Source organism: Oncorhynchus tshawytscha, linkage group LG09 (assembly GCF_018296145.1).
Source record: "Oncorhynchus tshawytscha isolate Ot180627B linkage group LG09, Otsh_v2.0, whole genome shotgun sequence".
NCBI classification, from domain to species: domain Eukaryota; kingdom Metazoa; phylum Chordata; class Actinopteri; order Salmoniformes; family Salmonidae; genus Oncorhynchus; species Oncorhynchus tshawytscha.
In genome coordinates, this window is record NC_056437.1 from 42791502 (window position 1) to 42811683 (window position 20182).

Consider the following 20182-nt stretch of genomic DNA (forward strand, 5'->3'; position numbering starts at 1 on the left):
TTTTACCTCTCTCTCTGACCACCACTCTCCTTCTGAACATGCCTCCCTCATTTATCTTATCATAAAGAAAGAGTCCTGAACTACCACAGGTTAAAATAGACTCTCTCTTATTCATGTTTTCTCAGTTATGTGTGTACTTGGCTGCAATAAGCACTTAACAAAAGTCAATGGACTCCCCTTTTTTAAATTCAAAGCGATTGTCTTTATTTCATGGTGGATAAATGCAAGACTCCATTTTGAGCCATCCGACATTTCTCCAGCCCCATCCCTCAGCTTAAAGCCAAACCAAATGACCTTTGATTGATAAACTAATTCAGGATTGTGGCTTTAAATATAGAACTAAGTTTCCAAAACGTGTAGTAGGTGGATGCCATTTCTCATCTCTTCCCTATGACACATCTGATAAGTTCGCTCAATTATGGTGTTATGTATATTTTATATCCATTACAGTGTGTTCCCACAATGTGCTATCCCAAGTGAGAACTTTCATGCTTCTCTGTTTTCCCTGCCTCTGAAGCTCAGCAGTGTAGTGCTGTGCCCATTATGGCTAATTATTTATTGTAGCCATAGGCGAATTGCAAGAGAGTGTGCCTCCTCAAATCAAGCATCGCCATTGTTATTCTCGAGATGGAGCTTCGGAGGAGGAAAAGTCCCAGTTGAAAACCGCACCAATCATTCTAAGATCGAAGTAGATGGATTTGCGCCTGGTCAAGTCGTCGTAATCAAGCCCCTTGTCTAGTGTGGAGTAAATAAGAATTTGTTCTTAACTGACTTGCCTAGTTAAATAAAGGCTAAATAATAAAATGGTTGAAATACAAAAGGTAAAATAACTAAACAGAAATGTGGGTTGTATTTATAATGTTGTTTGTTCTCCACTGGTTGCTCTTTTCTTGTGACAACAGGTCACAAATCTTGCTGCTGTGATTGCACACTGTGGTATTTCACCAAACAGATATGGGAGTTTATCAAAATTGGATTTGTTTTCAAATTCTTTGTGGGTCTGAGGGAAATATGTGTCTCCAATATGGTCATACATTTGGCAGGAGGTTAAGAAGTGCAGCTCAGTTTCCACCTCATTTTGTGGGCAGTGTGCACATAACCTGTCTTCTCTTGAGAGCCAGGTCTGCCTATGGCGGCCTTAGTCAATAACAAGGCTATGCTCACTGAGTCTGTACATAGTCAAAGATTTTCTTAATTGTGGGTCAGTCACAGTGGTCAGGTATTCTGCCACTGTGTACTCTCTGTTTAGGGCCAAATGGCATTGTAGTTTGCTCTTTTTTTGTTCATTCTTTCCCATGTGTCAAGTAATTATCTTTTTATTTTCCCATGATTTGGTTGGATCTAATTGTGTTGCTGTCCTGTGGCTCTGTGGGGTCTGTTTGTGTTTGTGAACAGAGCCCCAGGACCAGCTTTCTTAATACGGGACTCTTCTCCAGGTTCATCTCTCTCTAGGGGATGGCATTGTTATGGAAGGTTTGGGAATCGCTTCCTTTTAGGTGGTTGTAGAATTTAAAGGCTCTTTTCTGGATATTGATAATTAGCGGGTATCGGCCTAATTCTTCTCTGCATGCATTCTTTGGTGTTTTACGTTGTACACTGAGCATATTTTTGGTTGGTGAGCGGACCCCAGACCTCACAACCATAAAGGGCAATGGATTCTTTAACTGATCCAATTATTTTTTTTAGCCAGATGCTAATTGGTATGTCAATTTTTATGTTCCTTTTGATGGCATAGAATGCCCTTCTTGCCTTGTCTCTCAGATTGTTCACAGCTTTGTGGAAGTTACCTGTGGCGCTGATGATAAGGCCAAGGTATGTAGTTTTTTATGTGCTCTAGGGCAACGGTGTCTAGATGGAATTTGTATTTGTGGTCCTGGCAACTGGACCTTTTTTGGAACACAATTATTTTGGTCTTACTGAGATTTACTGTCAGGGCCCAGGTCTGGCAGAATCTGTGCAGAAGATCTAGGCCCTCCTTGGTTGGTGACAGAAGCACCAGATCATCAGCAAACAGTAGACATTTGACTTCAGATTCTACTAGGGTGAGGCCGGGTGCTGCAGACTGTTCTAGTGCACTCACCAATTCTTTGATATATATGTTGAAGAGGGTGGGGCTTAAGCTGCATCCCTTCTCACCCCACGGCCCTGTCGGAAGAAACCGCGCACTTGTTGTTTTTGTACATGGATTTTATAATGTCGTATGTTATTCCCACAACACCACTTTCCATCTATTTGTATAGCAGACCCTCATGCCAAATTGAGTCTAAGGCTTTTTTTTAAATCAACAAAGCATGATAAGACTTTGCCTTTGTTTTGGTTTGTTTGTTTGTCAATTAGGGTGTGCAGAGTGAATACGTGGTCTGTTGTACGATATTTTGGTAAAAAAACAAATTTGACATTTGCTCAGTACATTGTTTTCACTGAGGAAATGTACGAGTCTGCTGTTAATGATAATGTATAGGATTTTCCCAAGGTTGCTTTTGATGCATATCCCACGGTAGTTATTGGGGTCAAATTTGTCTCCACTTACGTGGATTTGGGTGATCATTCCGTGGTTCCAAAGGAGGATGTTAGAGTTTTAGTATAACCAATTGGAATTTGTTGTCTGTATATTTTAGAATTTCATTGAGGACACCATCAACACCACAGGCCTTTTTGGGTTTGAGGGTTTTTATTTTGTCCTGTAGTTCATTCAAGGTAATTGGAGAATCCAGTGGGTTTTGGTAGCTTTTAATAGTTGATTCTAAGATTTGTATTTGATCATGTATATATTTTTGCTGTTTGTTCTTTGTTAGAGAGCCAACAAGATTGGAGAAGTGGTTTACCAATACATCTCAATTTTGGAAAGATAATTCTTTGTGTTGTTTAGTGTTTTCCAATTTTCCCAGAAGTGTTTAGAGTCTATGGATTCTTCAATAACATTGAGCTGATTTCTGATGTGCTGTTCCTTCTTTTTCCATAGTGTATTTCTGTATTGTTTTAGTGATGCATAGACTCAGGTTTTCTGGATCTCTATGTTTTTGGTTGGACAGGTTTCTCAATTTCTTTCTTAGGTTTTTGCATTCTTCATCAAACCATTTGTCATTGTTGTTCATTTTCTTCAGTTTTATGTTTGACATTTTTTTGATTTGATAGGGAAGCTGATAGGTCAAATATAATGTTAAGATTTTATACTGCCAAGTTGACACCTTCACTATTACAGTGGAATGTTTTGTCCAGGAAGTTGTCTAAAAGCGATTGAATTTGCTGTTGCCTAAGTGTTTTTTGGTAGGTTTCCACACTACATTCCTTCCATCTATAGCATTTCTTAATATTACTCAGTTCCTTTGGCTTTGATGCCTAATGATTGAGTATTGCTCTGTTCAAGTAGACTGTGATTTTGCTGTGACCTGATAGAGGGGCGTCAGTGGGCTGACTGTGAACGCTCTTGAGAGACTCTGGGTTGAGGTCAGTGATAAAGTAGTCTACAGTACTACTGCCAAGAGATGAGCTATAGGTTTACCTACCATAGGAGTCCACTCAAAGCATACCATTGACTATAAACATACCCAGGGTGCGACAGAGCTGCAGGAGTTGTGGCCCATTTTTGTTGGTTAGGTTGTCATAGTTGGGCCTAGGGGGGCATATGGGGGAGGGAATGCTGTCACCTCCAGGCAGGTGTTTGTCCCCCTGTGTGCTGAGGGTGTCAGGTTCTTGTCTGGTTTAGGTCGCCACAGACTAGTACATGTCCCTGGGCCTGGAAATTATTGATTTCCCCCTCCAGGATAGAGAAGCTGTCTTCATTAAAGTATGGGGATTCTAGTGGGGGGATATAGGTAGCACACAGGAGGACATTTTTCTCCGTTAAGATCATTTCCTTTTGAATTTCTAGCCAAAGGTAAAATGTTCCTGTTTTGATTAATTTAATGGAGTGAGTTAGGTTTGCTCTATACCAAATTAGCATACCCCCTGAGTCCCTTCCCTGTTTCACACATAGTTTGTTGGATGGGACTACCAGGTCTCTGTAACCTAGAGGGCAACCAGTGGGTCCTTCTCCTCTATACCATGTTTCTTGTAGGATGACAATGTCTGTATTTCTTTGATGTTCCATAAAGTGTCCAATGTTGTTGGTCGTGTGTCTTGGCCTCAGACCAGTAAGTGTGAGCAGAGCCTTCTATCTCTCTATTTATCTCTCTCTCTCTCTCTCTCCACAGTTTTATGACTTTATGTCAGGTCTTAAATACCTGGTAGAAACTGCCATGCAGTATTGAGAGGGTCTACCAGAACCAAGAGTTCCTCTTAGTTCAAAACTCCTAATCCCCGAAATGGGAGAACTAAACAAGATTTCTACTTTTTAAGAATGTGGGAATGGTCCGTGGACACTTGAGGGACAGTTATGACGAATGTGTTTCATTTGGTGATCTCATGAAGGACAGGAAACACACATAACTCTATCTCTTAATGTGTACATTTCCCAGCTGTCATGTTTATATCTAAATATTGTGAAATGTATGTGATTAAACATGAAACTATTTGTGAAAAGATGTAATGTGATGTTAACCTTCTAAATGAGAGTATGGGTTTTCATATCAAGTTAACCAAATCAATGGCCACGCCCACGTGAGCATAGACATTACGTTGGCGTCATGGAACCGCCCTTTTCTACTCCAGAGTATAAAACCACCCGTGACGAAATGTACATTTCACGCCAAAGAGACCCACGGTAAGCCGGACGTCTCGAATAATTAAGAAGACAGAGGACGCTGGGACAGAGTCCCCACGTTGGAATGGCTACAATTCTATAGGCCCCAGAAGCTGTTGTTTTGGCTACATGGCTGGAAATTGTTCAACTCTGAGATTATCGTTCACTACAGTAGAAGGAGCAAATTCTAGACGACACAAATGACTAGTTTGCAGCTAGAAACTATGTAAACTTAGAAAAAGGAATACCGACAGCCGCCGAAGCATTTATTCTGTGAACATTGTGGTACTCTGAAGTATCTACAACCACGAAGACATGACTTCTGGGAAAGTTAACCAGAGACTCTGGTGAACTCTTCAGGACGATTGAGTGTTTTCAACGGAGAGACAACTACATACAGGCGTAAATATGTACATTTCAATTTTTTTCAGAATGAGCGGCTGTTCATGTGCAAAGGATTAGCATTTCTAAGATTAGAATTTTCCACTGTGTGTAGTGAATTGATTTAGTCTTTCCCGCTCTTTCTCAGTCCCCACCCCTGTCCTTTGTCTACCAAACCGTCATATCAGCTTAGCCCACTCGGGACTTTTCTATTGTTGTTCGTAACTAATATCTACTGTTTGTTTGTTATGCATTTCTGTGATTATTTAGGAAATAAATAATTAAGCCAATTTGTATATTGCTAATTCATTATGTAAACTAGGGTTTGTGCAGATAACCAAGAATTTTATGATGTTTGGAATGAGACAAATGAGGTAAAAATTAATAATTCATTAATAGAAGATTAATTGACCAGATATTAAAATATCTGAGTTATATTTGGAATTTTTTTAACTTTGTAATCGCAACACTTTCCGTGGTGGCCCAACTTCCTAGTTAATTCATGTTTACATGGTTAGTTTCATCACGTAATAATTAAACCTAGAGAATTGATTTGATAAAATAAGTCTTCACATTTAATGATAGTCACAGCCTGAATACAAAATGGATTAAAAAATGTTTTCGCTCATCCATCTACACATAATACCCTATAATGACAAAGTGAAAACATGTTTTTGAAAATAAATCACATTTATTGAAAATGAAATACTGTCACGCCCTGGTCTTAGTATTTTGTGTTTATAATTTTATTTGGTCAGGCCAGGGTGTGACATGGGTTTATTTTGTGTTGTGTTTTGGTATTGGGGTTTTAGTAGGTATTGGGATTGTGGCTGAGTAGGGGTGTCTAGCATAGTCTATGGCTGCCTGAGGCGGTTCTCAATCAGTCAGGTGATTCTCGTTGTCTCTGATTGGGAACCATATTTAGGTAGCCTGGGTTTCACTGTGTGTTTTGTGGGTGATTGTTCATGTCTCTGTGTGTGTTAGCACAAGATAGACTGTTTAGGTTTTTGCGTTACGTTTGTTGTTTTTGTTTTGTTCGTTTTTTTCTTCATCATTAAATATGTATCTAACTTACCACGCTGCATTTTGGTCCGACTCTCTTTCACCTGAAGAAAACCGTAACAGAATCACCCACCACAACTGGACCAAGCAGCGTGGTGACAGGCAGCGACAGCAACAGCAGCGAGAAGAGGAATGGACATGGGAGGACGTTATGGACAGCAGGAGTATGGACTATACTACTTGGGAGGAAATAGACAGGTGGGCGGTTGACCCAGAGAGAGTGCCGGAGCCCACCTGGGATTCGCTGGAGCAGTGCGAGGAGGGCTATAGGAGAATGGAGTTGAAGAGAAAAGCACGGCGGCGCAGAAGGAAACCTGAAAGTCAGCCCCAAAAATTTATTGGGGGCGGGGGCTCAGGGAGAGTGTGGCAGAGTCAGGGTTCAGACCTGAGCCAACTCCCCCTGTTTATCGTGAGGAGCAGCGATCACAGGACTTCTGGACTTGGGAGGAAATATTGGACGGAAAAGGACCCTGGGCACAGCCTGGTGAATATCGACGCCCCAAAGAAGAACTGGAGGCGACGAAAGCGGAGAGGCGCTGGTATGAAGAGGCAGCACGGCGACGCGGATGGAAGCCCGAGAGTCAGCCCCAAAAATGTATTGGGGGGCTCACAGGGAGTATGGCTACGCCAGGTAGGAGACGTGCGCAAACTACCTGTGCTTACCGGGGGGCAAAAAGACCGGGCAGGCACCGTGTTATGCTGTGGAGCGCAAGGTGTCTCCAGTGCGGGTGCATAGCCCGGTGCGATACATACCAGCTCTTCGTATTGGCCGGGCTAGAGTGGGCATCGAGCCAGGTAAGGTTGGGCAGGCTCGGTGCTCAAGAGCTCCAGTGCGCCTGCACGGTCCGGTCTATCCAGTGCCACCTCCACACACCAGTCCTCCGGTGGCAGCTCCCCGCACCAGGCTTCCTGTGCATGTCCTCTACCCAGTGCCAGCACCACGCACCAGGCCTTCAGTGCGCCTCGCCTGTTCAGCGCTGCCAGAGCCTTCCTCCTCTCCAGCGCTGTCGGAGTCTCCCGCCTGTTTAGCGCTGCCAGAGCCTTCCTCCTCTCCAGCGCTGCCGGAGTCTCCCGCCTGTCTAGCGCTATCAGAGTCTTCCTCCTCTCCAGCGCTGCCGGAGTCTCCCGCCTGTTTAGCGCTATCAGAGTCTTCCTCCTCTCCAGCGCTGCCGGAGTCTCCCGCCTGTTTAGCGCTGCCAGAGCCTTCCTCCTCTCCAGCGCTGCCAGAGTCTCCTGCCTGTTCAGCGCAGCCAGAGCTGCCAGCCTGCATGGAGCAGCCTGAGCTGCCAGCCTGCATGGAGCAGCCTGAGCTGCCAGCCTGCATGGAGCAGCCTGAGCTGCCAGCCTGCATGGAGCAGCCTGAGCTGCCAGCCTGCATGGAGCAGCCTGAGCTGCCAGCCTGCATGGAGCAGCCAGAGCTGCCAGTCTGCATGGAGCAGCCAGAGCTGCCAGTCTACATGGAGCAGCCAGAGCTGCCAGTCTGCATGGAGCAGCCAGAGCTGCCAGTCTGCATAGAGCTGCCAGTCTGCATGGAGCAGCCAGAGCTGCCAGTCTGCATGGCGCAGCCAGAGCTGCCAGTCTGCATGGAGCAGCCAGATCCGCCAGTCAGCCAGGATCCACCAGTCAGCCAGGATCTTCCAGATCTGCCAGTCAGCCAGGATCCGCCAGTCAGCCATGATCTTCCAGATCCGCCAGTCAGCCAGGATCCGCCAGTCAGCCAGGATCTGCCAGAACCACCAGCTAGCCAGGATCCGCCAGTCAGCCAGGATCTGCCAGAACCACCAGCTAGCCAGGATCTGCCAGAGCCTACTACCTGCCTGAGTTTCCTCTCAGTACTGGGCTTCCTCTCGGTACTAGGCATCCTCTCAGTGCTGCGCTTCCCCTCAGTGCTGCGCTTCCCCTCAGTGCTGCGCTTCCCCTCAGTGCTGAGCTTCCCCTCAGTGCTGAGCTTCCCCTCAGTGCTGAGCTTCCCCTCAGTGCTGAGCTACCCCTCAGTGCTGAGCTTCCCCTCAGACCCGAGCTTCCCCTCAGACCCGAGCTTCCCCTCAGACCCGAGCTTTCCCTCAGACCCGAGCTTTCCCTCAGACCCGAGCTTCCCCTCAGTCCCGAGCTTCTACCTCAGTCCCGAGCTGCCCCTCAATCCAGTGGGGTCCTTGGTGAGGGTTATTAGGCCTAGGTCGGCGGCAAGGGTCGCCAATCAAAGGACGCGTTACAGGGGGACTAAGACTTGGTTGGAGTGGGGTCCACGTCCCGAGCCGGAGCCGACACCGTGGACAGACGCCCACCCGGACCCTCCCCTATGGGTTTTAGTGTGCGGCCGGGAGTCCGCACCTTGGGGGGGGTTCTGTCACGCCCTGGTCTTAGTATTTTGTGTTTAGAATTTTATTTGGTCAGGCCAGGGTGTGACATGGGTTTATATTGTGTTGTGTTTTGGTATTGGGGTTTTAGTAGGTATTGGGATTGTGGCTGAGTAGGGGTGTCTAGCATAGTCTATGGCTGCCTGAGGCGGTTCTCAATCAGTCAGGTGATTCTCGTTGTCTCTGATTGGGAACCATATTTAGGTAGCCTGGGTTTCACTGTGTGTTTTGTGGGTGATTGTTCATGTCTCTGTGTGTGTTAGCACAAGATAGACTGTTTAGGTTTTCGCGTTACGTTTGTTGTTTTTGTTTTGTTCGTTTTTTCTTCATCATTAAATATGTATCTAACTTACCACGCTGCATTTTGGTCCGACTCTCTTTCACCCGAAGAAAACCGTAACAAATACAGTAATATCTCATTTACCTAAGTATTCACAACCTTGAGTCAATGCTTTGTAGAAGCAGCTTTGGCAGCGATTATATCTGTTAGTCTTTCTGGTTAAGTCTCTAAGAGCTTTCCACACCTGGTTTCCTGAACATTTGCCCATTATTCTTTTCAAAAATGTTCAAGCTCTGTCAAATTGGTTGTTTATCATTGTTATCATTGCTATCATTGCAACCATTTTCAGGTCGTGCCATAGATGTTCAAATAGATTTAAGATAAAACTTGCAACTCGGCCACTCAGAAACATTTACTGTCTTCTTGGTAAACAACTCCAGAGTAGATTTGGCTTTGTGTTATAGGTTATTGTCCTGCTGAAAGGTGAATACATCTCCCAGTGTCTGGTGGAACCATGTTTTCTTCTAGGAGTTTGCCTGTGCCTACCTCCATTCACTTTCTTTTTTACCCTGAAGAACTCTCCAGTCCTTAACGATTACAAGCATACACATAACATGATGCAGCCACCACTATGTTTGGAAGAGAGCGGTATTCAGTAATGTATTGGATTTACCACAAATATAACACTTTGTATTCAGGACAAAATGTTAATTGCTTTGCCACATTTTTTTGCAGTATTACTTTAGTACCTGGGATGCATGGTTTGGCATCCTTCTGTACAGGCTTCCATCTTTTTACTCTGTCAATTAGGTTAGTGTTGTGGAGTAACTACAATGTTGATCCATTGTCAGTTTTCAATCACAGCCATTAAACTCTGTAACTGTTTTCATAGTGAAATCCCTGAGCGATTTCCTTCGTCTCTGGCAACTTATTTAGGAAGGACGCCTTTGTCTTTGCTGTGACTTGGTGTATTGATACACCAAGTGTAATTAATAACGTCAACATGCTCAAAGGGATATTCAATGTCTGCTTTTATTTTTTTTAATCCATCTATCAATAGGGGGCCTTTGCAAGGCATAGGAAAACCTCACTGGTCTTTGTGGTTGAATCTGTGTTTGAAATGTACTGCTCTATTGTCTGAACTCATTTAGGCTTGCCACAACAAAGGGGTTAAATACCTATTGACTCAAGACATTTCAGCGTTACATTTTTATTAATTTGTTTCAATTTCGAAAGCATAATTCCACTTTGACATTATGGGGTGTTGTGTGGACACTTAGGAAACGGGTTTCTAAAGGGTTCTTTGGCTGTCCCCATAGGATAACCATTTTTGGTTCCAGGTGAAATTATTTTGGGTTCCATGTAAAACCCTCTGTGGAAAGGGTTCTACCTGGAACCAATAAGGGTTCTTCAAAGGGTTCTCCTATGGGGACAGCCGAAGAACCCTTTTAGGTTCTAGATAGCACATTTGTTTTTAGAGTGTAGACCAGTGACAAACTATCTTTATTTAATCCATTTTAAATTCAGACTGTATAACACAACAAATTATGGAAAAAGTCGAGGGTTGTGAATGCTCTCTGAAGGCACTGTACGTTGGCTTTGCCTGTTTTAATAGTACATTTTTGTTGTACGTGTCTCTGTCTGTGTGTGCACAAGCCTACGGTGGGATTACATAAGATGTGGGTATTACGCTGCGTTTCTTCACTATTTCAGCACTTGCGTCAGCCGTGAGAATGGGAATGAATCAATAGGAGTGCAGGCCCCGGAGATAGCTACTGAGACAGAATATGGTGAAACATAGATTATGCCTTTTGCTGGTGTTTACTTTTGTTCGCTAGCTAGCTCTTCTTCTTCCCCACAGCCCAACGCCCAAATGACAGACAGCAGGGGATTTCAGGTTTGACCTTGTTGACCTTTAGGGTTGGCATGTGGAGTCTCGTTTGACCCCTGGACACGACCCTCCGCGACCTCTGCCCTGGGTCTATTTTGCGAGTGATTTATGTCCCACTGTGCGAAGAGCGAGGGTGGCAAGGAGAAGGGGTCGATCGAGGAGGATGAAAGCTTGTGGTACACTTAGAAAAAAAGGTTCTTAAAGGGTTCTTCAACTGTCCCCATAGTAGAACCCTTTTTGTTCCAGGTAGAACTATTTTAGAACAAGCAAAAGGGTTCTACCTGGAATCAAAAAGTGTTCTTCAAAGGGTTCTCCATGGAGACAGCCGAAGAACCATTTTAAGTTCTAGATAGCATCTTTTTTTCCAAGAGTGTACACACTTCGGAAATAGACCAACCATCCTGAATTAAACACATCTCTTAAAGTGAAAATACACAGAGCAGGTAACCGAACGAATTGGTCATAGTTTTTCTGTTAGACTAACTTCTCTAGGTGGGTCGATAATGAATCCTGAGATTTTGCTCCTTGAAAGTCTATTGGTTTGATGAATTGAAATGAAATGGGAGCAGGTAAAGAAGATACTACCCAAGGCACTATTTTTGTGCTCTGCTAGACCTCTCTCGTTTTCCCTTTTACTTCCTCCTCTCTGTAAATGTACCTCCCTCCATCTCTCTACTCTCTCGCTCTCTTTTTGCCCCCTCTTCTCTCTGACCTCTCTCTGACCTCTCACCCCCCCCAACTATCTCTTCTTTCTTTCAATTCAATTTAAGGGGCTTTATTGGCATGAGAAACATATGTTTACATTTCCAAAGCAAGTGAAATAGCTAATAAACAAAAGTGAAATAAACAACAAAAAAAGAACAGTAAACGTTACTCTCAACAGTTCCAAATGAATAAAGACATTTCAAATGTCATATTATGTCTATATACAGTGTTGTAATGATGTGCAAATAGTTAAAGTATGAAAGGGACACTAAATAAACATAAATATAGTGGTGTTTGCGCTTCACTGGTTTCCCTTTTCTTGTGGCAACAGGTCACAAATCTTGCTGCTGTGACGGCACACTGTGGTATTTCACCCAACAGATATGAGAGTTTATCAAAATTGGAATTGTTTTCAAATTCTTTGTGGGTCTGTGTAATCTGAGCGAAACATGTGTCTCTAATATGGTCATACTTTTGGCAGGAGGTTAGGAAGTGCAGCTCAGTTTCCACCTCATTTTGTGGGCAGTGTGCACATGTCTGCCTACGGCAGCCTTTCTCAATAGCAAGGCTATGCTCACTGAGTCTATACATAGTCAAAGATTTTCTTAATTGTGGGTCAGTCACAGTGGTCAGGTATTCTGCCACTGTGTACTCTCTGTTTAGGGCCAAATAGCATTCTAGTTTGCTCTTTTTTTGTAGATTCTTTCCAATGTGTCAAGTAATTATCTTTTGGTTGGGTCTAATTGTGTTGCTGTCTTGGGGCTCTGTGGGGTCTGTTTCTGTTTGTGAACAGAGCCCCAGGACCAGCTCTCACTCACTCACTCACTCACTCACTCACTCACTCACTCACTCACTCACTCACTCACTCACTCACTCACTCACTCACTCACTCACTCACACACACACACACACACACACACACACACACACACACACACACACACACACACACACCCACCTCTCTCCTTTCTCTCTACCCCCTGGCCTTCAATACCTTTCTTTCTACCCCCCTCTTCCTCCCCTCGTCTCTCCATCTCCAATTGAGAGAGAAAGTGAAATAAGAGAGGGGGATCAGGCAGGAAGATGAGAAATCAATTAGGCACCACAAGGGCAAAGGTGACATCATTACACATTCAGTCCCTTCGTGCAAAATGAGCCAATAGCTCATGGTGTGATCAATAGCAATCAAGAGGTTGCTGTATGTGTGTGTTCGGGTATGTGCGTGGGTGTTATAGGTGTCATGGAGGAGAGATTGTGAGGATATAGTGAGGGGGGGTTCTCCCCTATTTCCCATTTTATTATTATTGTCTTTCAAATACATCATTTTTACAAGGTTGGATTTTTACAAGGGTTGGATAGAGAGGCAGAGTGGGATCCTCTATATGCTCCTCCAGCAGCCCATATATGGTAGCCAATTAGCATATAGAAGAGCAGGCTCCAATGATCCTATACTTTTGGCAAGGACACAGAGGCCAATGAGAATTCAACTAGCCAGTGCTAACTAGCTGCAAATTACACTGGGTCACATTCTTGTAAGTAGAGCTTTAAAAAACAATCCTAGTCCTATAAGCTGCAGTGGCTCGTGTTCAGGTCAGCATTGCAACGATAATATGAGGAAGCAAGTTTGTAATAGCATGGATTTTCGACATGAACAGTTTTTTCACGAGAGGGCTTCAAAACACTAGCCCATGAAAACAGATGTAATATGTGAAGAAATTGTAATTGAAGAAACCGTGCACAAGTTCGAATGTCGTTGCTGTAGCGACATGGACTTGATGCTCAGTTCTATCACTGCACCGAGCAGTACTCATTTTTTAAAGCTCTTTATCAATGTTAAATGTGGTGGGGCATCTGCCTACATGGAGTTTCTCAATGAAGACAAGTGTGTACAAGAAATTGTCAAGTGTGTACCGGAAAATGATGTCTGTACTAGAAATCCACACACTCAAAGCACCCTCATTGCATCTCTGTTTTCCGTCAAATGCTTCGTCCTTTTTCTGACATTTCAAAACAGCCCTTTAAGCAGGTTTGGGTGTCAAAGTGGTGATTTAAACAGAGGTGTGTGTGTGTGTGTGTGTGTGTGTGTGTGTGTGTGTGTGTGTGTGTGTGTGTGTGTGTGTGTGTGTGTGTGTGTGTGTGTGTGTGTGTGTGTGTGTGTGTGTGTGTGCCCGTAGTGTTTGTGTTATATAGAAAGGGGTGAACTGTTATCCTCACACAGTGTTTTGGTGGGCCCCTAAGAATTGCACACATGCACAGTGTCAGTGGTGACAGCTTGGTTGACATACACAGTGCATGCAGACCTGACACACACTCACATTAAGAAAGGGTCACTCACACACGTGCACCCACACACACATCCTGACGTAGAGAAATGAGTTAACACACAGTCCAGCAGAAATAAAAACATGCACATCCTTTTTAGATATTCTAACATACTCTTCCCTCTCTCTACAGTGCCCCCTCAGATCGTTGTTCGACCCCGGGACCAGATCACAGGCCAGGGTCGCACCGTAACCTTCCTCTGTGGCACCAAAGGCAACCCTCCACCCGCTGTGTTCTGGCAGAAAGAAGGCAGCCAGGTAAAACGCACACCATGGAATATTGTATCAGGTCAGGTCACAGTCGTTCTGTATACACCAATATGACCACTCCACTGTGGAAACTGGTGTTCAGTCAGCATGGTTTTGGCACAAAATGGCTGACATGGATACAGATAAGTAAAAAGTTGATGGTGGATGAAGTTACCACACATAATATAAAACTCCTTATGAAAACTGGTACATTATAAACACAATTCATTGGTATCATTAAAACATGGTTTAAAAATTGCCATGTGACCACCAACCTGGTTCAATTCCAGGCTGTATCACAACCGTCCGTAATTGGGAGTCCCATGGGGCGGCGCACAACGTCGTTAGGGTTTGGCAGGGGTAGGCCGTCATTCTAAATAATGAATGTGTTCTTAACTGACTTGCCTAGTTAAATAAAGGTTATCCTAAGGAGAACCTTATCTAGTCTGTCATGTTCTTGGCTCTGCTAGCGTTGAATGTTGCTATCAGGCTCTGCTTTCTCTCGGTTGAGCCCAGTCCCTGGGCAAGTCACACTGAGAAACACACACATTGAAGGAATTGTTGGATAGTATTTTAACTCAGCAGCTATACTCTTCCTGGGGTCCACAAAGGATGGCGTATATGGCGTCATGTCTGATTAAAAACACACACACACACACACACACACACACACACACACACACACACACACACACACACACACACACACACACACACACACACAGGTGAACTCTATTGTCTGTGGTGTAATGTGCAATCCCCTTTATATATTACACTTTAGAGCAGATCTCACCAGGAGTATATAGGCTCCTTAGGCATCGAAGAGAGAGAGAGTGTGTGTGTGTGTGTGTGTGTGTGTGTGTGTGTGTGTGTGTGTGTGTGTGTGTGTGTGTGTGTGTGTGTGTGTGTGTGTGTGTGTGTGTGTGTGTGTGTGTGTGTGTGTGTGTCACTGGTCCTGCGAAGCATCAACAAGCTGAAAGGCCTGGTGGTTGAGTGTGTGCATGGGAGTCTGTAGCACCGCTCTTAGGGACAGATGAGGGGGAGAGATGGAGAGAGATGAAGAGGGTGAAGGTGGAAAGAGGGAGTGAGGGGTTGGTTGGTATAGCTAGAGAGTGGGATATGTAGAAACAAAGAGTTGCCAATGAGAAAGAGGGTAGGGAATGGGAAAAGTAAATGAATGCAGAAGGAAAGAGCGAATGATTTTATGTGGGAGTACTGTATTGGAGGTGCAGAGATTGAGGGAAAGAGGGAGGGAGAGAGAGAGAGAGAGAGAGAGAGAGCGCCCCCTTTGTAGCCCTGCCAGGGCTGTGTTAGATAACACCAAAATGCCTGGCTCTAAATAGCACAAGACCCATGGAGAGCAGAACTGAGGGCTTCTCTTTGGTCTAGCTGTCTCTGGGCAGCGAAATGATTCCCTCTATCCCTCTGTGCCCCTCTCCTCCCTCTTTCTATCCCTCCCTCTATTCCTCTGTGACCCTCTTCTCCCTCTATCCCCCCCTCTAAGCATCACGGTGGATCCCTCCCTTTCTCCCTCCTTCTCTGCCTCTCGCCATCACACACAATTATACCTTCACCCTTGACCTCTAGCCACGGGCTCTCCACCGATCAGCTCTAAGCCTCTTCGAGGACAGAGTCAAAGAGCATCGCACTCCTGGAAACTCGTGAAATACACATTGTAGGCAGCAAAAACCACACACACGTACAGTGCCAGTCAAAGTAGCCACCCTTTGCCTTAATGACAGCTTTTCACACCCTTGGCATTCTCTCAACTATCTTCATGAGGTAGTCATCTGGAATGCATTTAAATTCATAGGTGTTCGTGGTTAAAAGTACATTTGTGGAATTTCAGGTCAGTCAAGGTCAGTCAATCCGGAAATTATAAAGTGCAGTGGCAAAAACCATCAAGAGTGATGCTGAAACTGGCTCTCATGAAGACCGCCACAAGAAAGGAAGACCCAGAGTTACCTCTGCTGCAGAGGATAAGTTCATTAGAGTTACCAGCTTCAGAAATTGCAGCCCAAATAAATACACAGAGTTCAAGTAACAGACACATCTCAACATCAACAGTTCAGATGAGACAGCTTGAATCAGGACTTCATGGTCGAATTCCTGCAAAGAAACGCCTACTAAAGGACACCAATACCAAGAAGAGACTTACTTGGGTTAAGAAACATGAGCAATGGACATTAAACCGGTGGAAATCTGTCCTTTGGTCTTTTGAGTCCAAATGTAAGATTTTTGGTTCCAACTTCTGTGTCTTTGCGAGACACAGAGTAGGTAAATGAATGATCTACGCATGTGTAGTTCCCACCGTGAAGCATGGAGGAGGAGGTGGAATGGTGATTTAGAATTCAAGGCACACTTACCAGCATGGCTACCACAGAATTCTGCAACGATACACCATCCCATCTGGTTTGTGCTTAGTGGGACTATCATTTGTTTTTCTACAGGAAAATGGCCCAACACACCTCCAAGCTGTGTAAGGGCTATTTGACAAAGAAGGAGAGTGATTGAGTGCTGCATCAGATGACCTGGCCTCCACAATCACCCGACCTCAACCCAATGGAGATGGTTTGGGATGAGTTGGACTGCAGAGTGAAGGAAAAGCAGCCAAAAAGTGCTCAGCATACAGTGGGGCAAAAATGTATTTAGTCAGCCACCAATTGTGCAAGTTCTCCCACTTAAAAAGATGAGAGAGGCCTGTAATTTTCATCATAGGTACACTTCAACTATGACAGACAAAATTAGAAAAAAAAATCCAGAAAATCACATTGTAGGATTTTTAATGAATTTATTTGCAAATTATGGAAAATAAGTATTTGGTCACCTACAAACAAGCAAGATTTCTGGCTCTCACAGACCTGTAATTTTTTCTTTAAGAGGCTCCTCTGTCCTCCACTCGTTACCTGTATTATTGGCACCTGTTTGAACTTGTTATCAGTATAAAAGACACCTGTCCACAACCTCAAACAGTCACACTCCAAACTCCACTATGGCCAAGACCAAAGAGCTGTCAAAGGACACCAGAAACAAAATTGTAGACCTGCACCAGGCTGGGAAGACTGAATCTGCAATAGGTAAGCAGCTTGGTTTGAAGAAATCAACTGTGGGAGCAATTATTAGGAAATGGAAGACATACAAGGCCACTGATAATCTCCCTCTATCTGGGGCTTCACGCAAGATCTCACCCCGTGGGGTCAAAATGATCACAAGAACAGTGAGCAAAAATCCCAGAACCACACGGGGGGACCTAGTGAATGACCTGCAGAGAGCTGGGATCAAAGTAACAAAGCCTACCATCAGTAACACACTACGCCGCCAGGGACTCAAATCCTGCAGTGCCAGATGTGTCCCCCTGCTTAAGCCAGTACATGTCCAGGCCCGTCTGAAGTTTGCTAGAGAGCATTTGGATGATCCAGAAGAAGATTGGGAGAATGTCATATGGTCAGATGAAACCAAAATATAACTTTTTCGTAAAAACTCAACTCGTCATGTTTGGAGGACAAAGAATGCTGAGTTGCATCCAAAGAACACCATACCTACTGTGAAGCATGGGGGTGGAAACATCATGCTTTGGGGCTGTTTTTCTGCAAAGGGACCAGGACGACTGATCCGTGTAAAGGAAAGAATGAATGGGGCCATGTATCATGAGATTTTGAGTGAAAACCTCCTTCCATCAGCAAGGGCATTGAAGATGAAACGTGGATGGGTCTTTCAGCATGACAATGATCCCAAACACACCACCCGGGCAACGAAGGAGTGGCTTCGTAAGAAGCATTTCAAGGTCCTGTAGTGGCATAGCCAGTCTCCAGATCTCAACCCCATAGAAAATATTTGGAGGGAGTTGAAAGTCTGTGTTGCCCAGCAACAGCCCCAAAACATCACTGGTCTAGAGGATATCTGCATGGAGGAATGGGCCAAAATACCAGTAACAGTGTGTGAAAACCTTGGGAAGACTTAGAGAAAATGTTTGATCTCTGTCATTGCCAACAAAGGGTATATAAGAAAGCATTGAGATAAACTTTTGTTATTGACCAAATACTTATTTTCCACCATAATTTGCAAATAAATTCATTAAAAATCCTACAATGTGATTTTCTGGATTTTTTTTCCTCATTTTGTCTATCATAGTTGAAGTGTACCTATGATGAAAATTACAGGCCTCTCTCATCTTTTTAAGTGGGAGAACTTGCACAATTGGTGGCTGACTAAATACTTTTTTGCCCCACTGTATGTGGGAACTCCTTCAAGACTGTTGGAAAAGCATTCCAGGTGAATCTGTTTGAGAGAATGCCAAGCGCGGGCAAAAGGTGGCTACTTTGAAGAATATAAAATATAAAACATATTTTCAGTTGTTTAACACTTTTTTTCCCCACTATTCTACAATGTAGAAATAGTAAAAATAAAGAAAAACCCTTGAATGAGTAGGTGTGTCCAAACATTTGACTGGTAGTGTATTTACACTGCATGCATGTAACAAACACACACACACACACACACACATACAATGCCTTCAGAAAGTATTCACACCCCTTGACTTTTTCCACATTTTGTTGTGTTACAGTCTGCATTTAAAATTGATTAACTAGAGTTTTTGTGTCACTGGCCTTCACACAATACCCCATAATGTCAAAATGGAATTATGTTTTTAGAAATGTTTACGAAATCATTAAAAATGAAAAGCTGAAATGTCTTGAGTCAACAAGTATTCATCCTCTTTGTTATGGGAAGTCGAAATGAGTTCAGTATAAAACATTTGCTTGTCACATAATACGTTGCATGGACTCTCTCTGTGTGCAATAATAGTATTTAACATGATTTTTGAATGACTATGTCATCTCTGTACCCCACACTTACAATTATCTGTAAGGTCCCTCAGTCAAGCAGTGAATTTCAAACAAAGATTCGACCACAAAGACCAGGGAGGTTTTCCAATACCTCACAAAGAAGGGCACCTGTTGGTGGATCAGTAAAAATAAAAAAAAGCAGACATTGAACATCCCTTTGAGCATGGTGAAGTTATTAATTACACTTTAGATGGTGTATCAATACGCCCAGTCACTACAAAGATACATGCGTTCTTCCTAACTCAGTTGCCGGAGAGGAAGGAAACCGCTCAGGGATTTCACCATGAGGCCAACGGTGACTTTAAAACAGTTAGAGTTTAATGGCTGTGATAGGAGAAAACTGAGGACGGATCAACAACTTTTTAGCTACGCCACAATTTGACAGAGTGAAAAGAAGGTAAAATGTACATAAGACAAATATCTCATTCTTACAATGATCTGAGCAAATTACAGTAAAAAATGATATGCTTTACCTGTGCTGACCAGTTTCAGCCTACCAGTTGTGTGACATGGTGTTGTGATGTTTTATCCCCCCTGTGCTGACTGGTTTCAGCCTACCTGTTATGTGGTGTTGTGTCATTTCCTGCCTCCCCAGATCCTGCTGTTCCCCATCCAGGAAGCTGCCCAGTCCGGCCGATACTCTGTGTCTCTGAGCGGGGAGCTGACCATCACAGACGTCCTCAGTGAGGACTCGGGATACTACATCTGTCAGGCCATCTCTGTGGCCGGGAGCATCCTCACCAAGGCCCTGCTGGAGGTCGAGAGTGGTTAGTGTCTGTGGGAGGAACACAAACAAACACACGCACACACACACACACACTCACAGATCTGTCGTAAATATATTGAAAAAGTGTTCAGGGACAGATGAATGTACACACAAATGATAGCACATAAACATGCAAGTGCAGATACACAAATATATTGTATATCAAGGTGCTCATACACACAAGTCAGGGACAGACACACACACACTCAGTCACAGCACATATACTGAGTGTACAAAGCATTCATTTTTATTTTATTAATTTAACCTTTATTTAACTAGGCAAGTCAGTTAAGAACAAAATTTTATTCACAATGACAGCCTACCAAAAGGCCTCCAAGGGGACGGGGGCTGGGATTAAAAAATTGTCTTATTTTTTAAAAATATAGGACAAAACACACATCACGACAAGAGAGACAACACTACATAAAAAGAGACTTAAGACAACAACATAGCAAGGCAGCGACACATGACAACACAGCATGGTAGCAACACAACATGACAACAATATGGTAGCAACACAATATGGTAGCAGCACAAAACATGGTACAAATATTATTGGGCACAGACAACAGCACAAAGGGAAGAAGGTAGAGACAACAGTACATCACGCAAATCAGCCACAACTGTCAGTAAGAGTGTCCA

General features: G+C 43.9%; 1 protein-coding gene across 3 annotated transcripts in view; it reads left to right on the plus strand.

The window, feature by feature from the left end:
- Window positions 1–20182, plus strand: part of LOC112257994 (roundabout homolog 2-like) — a 134298-nt gene that overhangs the window by 74803 nt on the left and 39313 nt on the right. For all 3 annotated transcript variants that reach the window (XM_024432015.2, XM_024432016.2, XM_024432017.2), the window contains 2 exons: window positions 13812–13936; window positions 19370–19541. In XM_024432015.2, the coding sequence (XP_024287783.1) occupies window positions 13812–13936; window positions 19370–19541 (297 nt within the window). The remainder of the gene's footprint in view (window positions 1–13811; window positions 13937–19369; window positions 19542–20182) is intronic.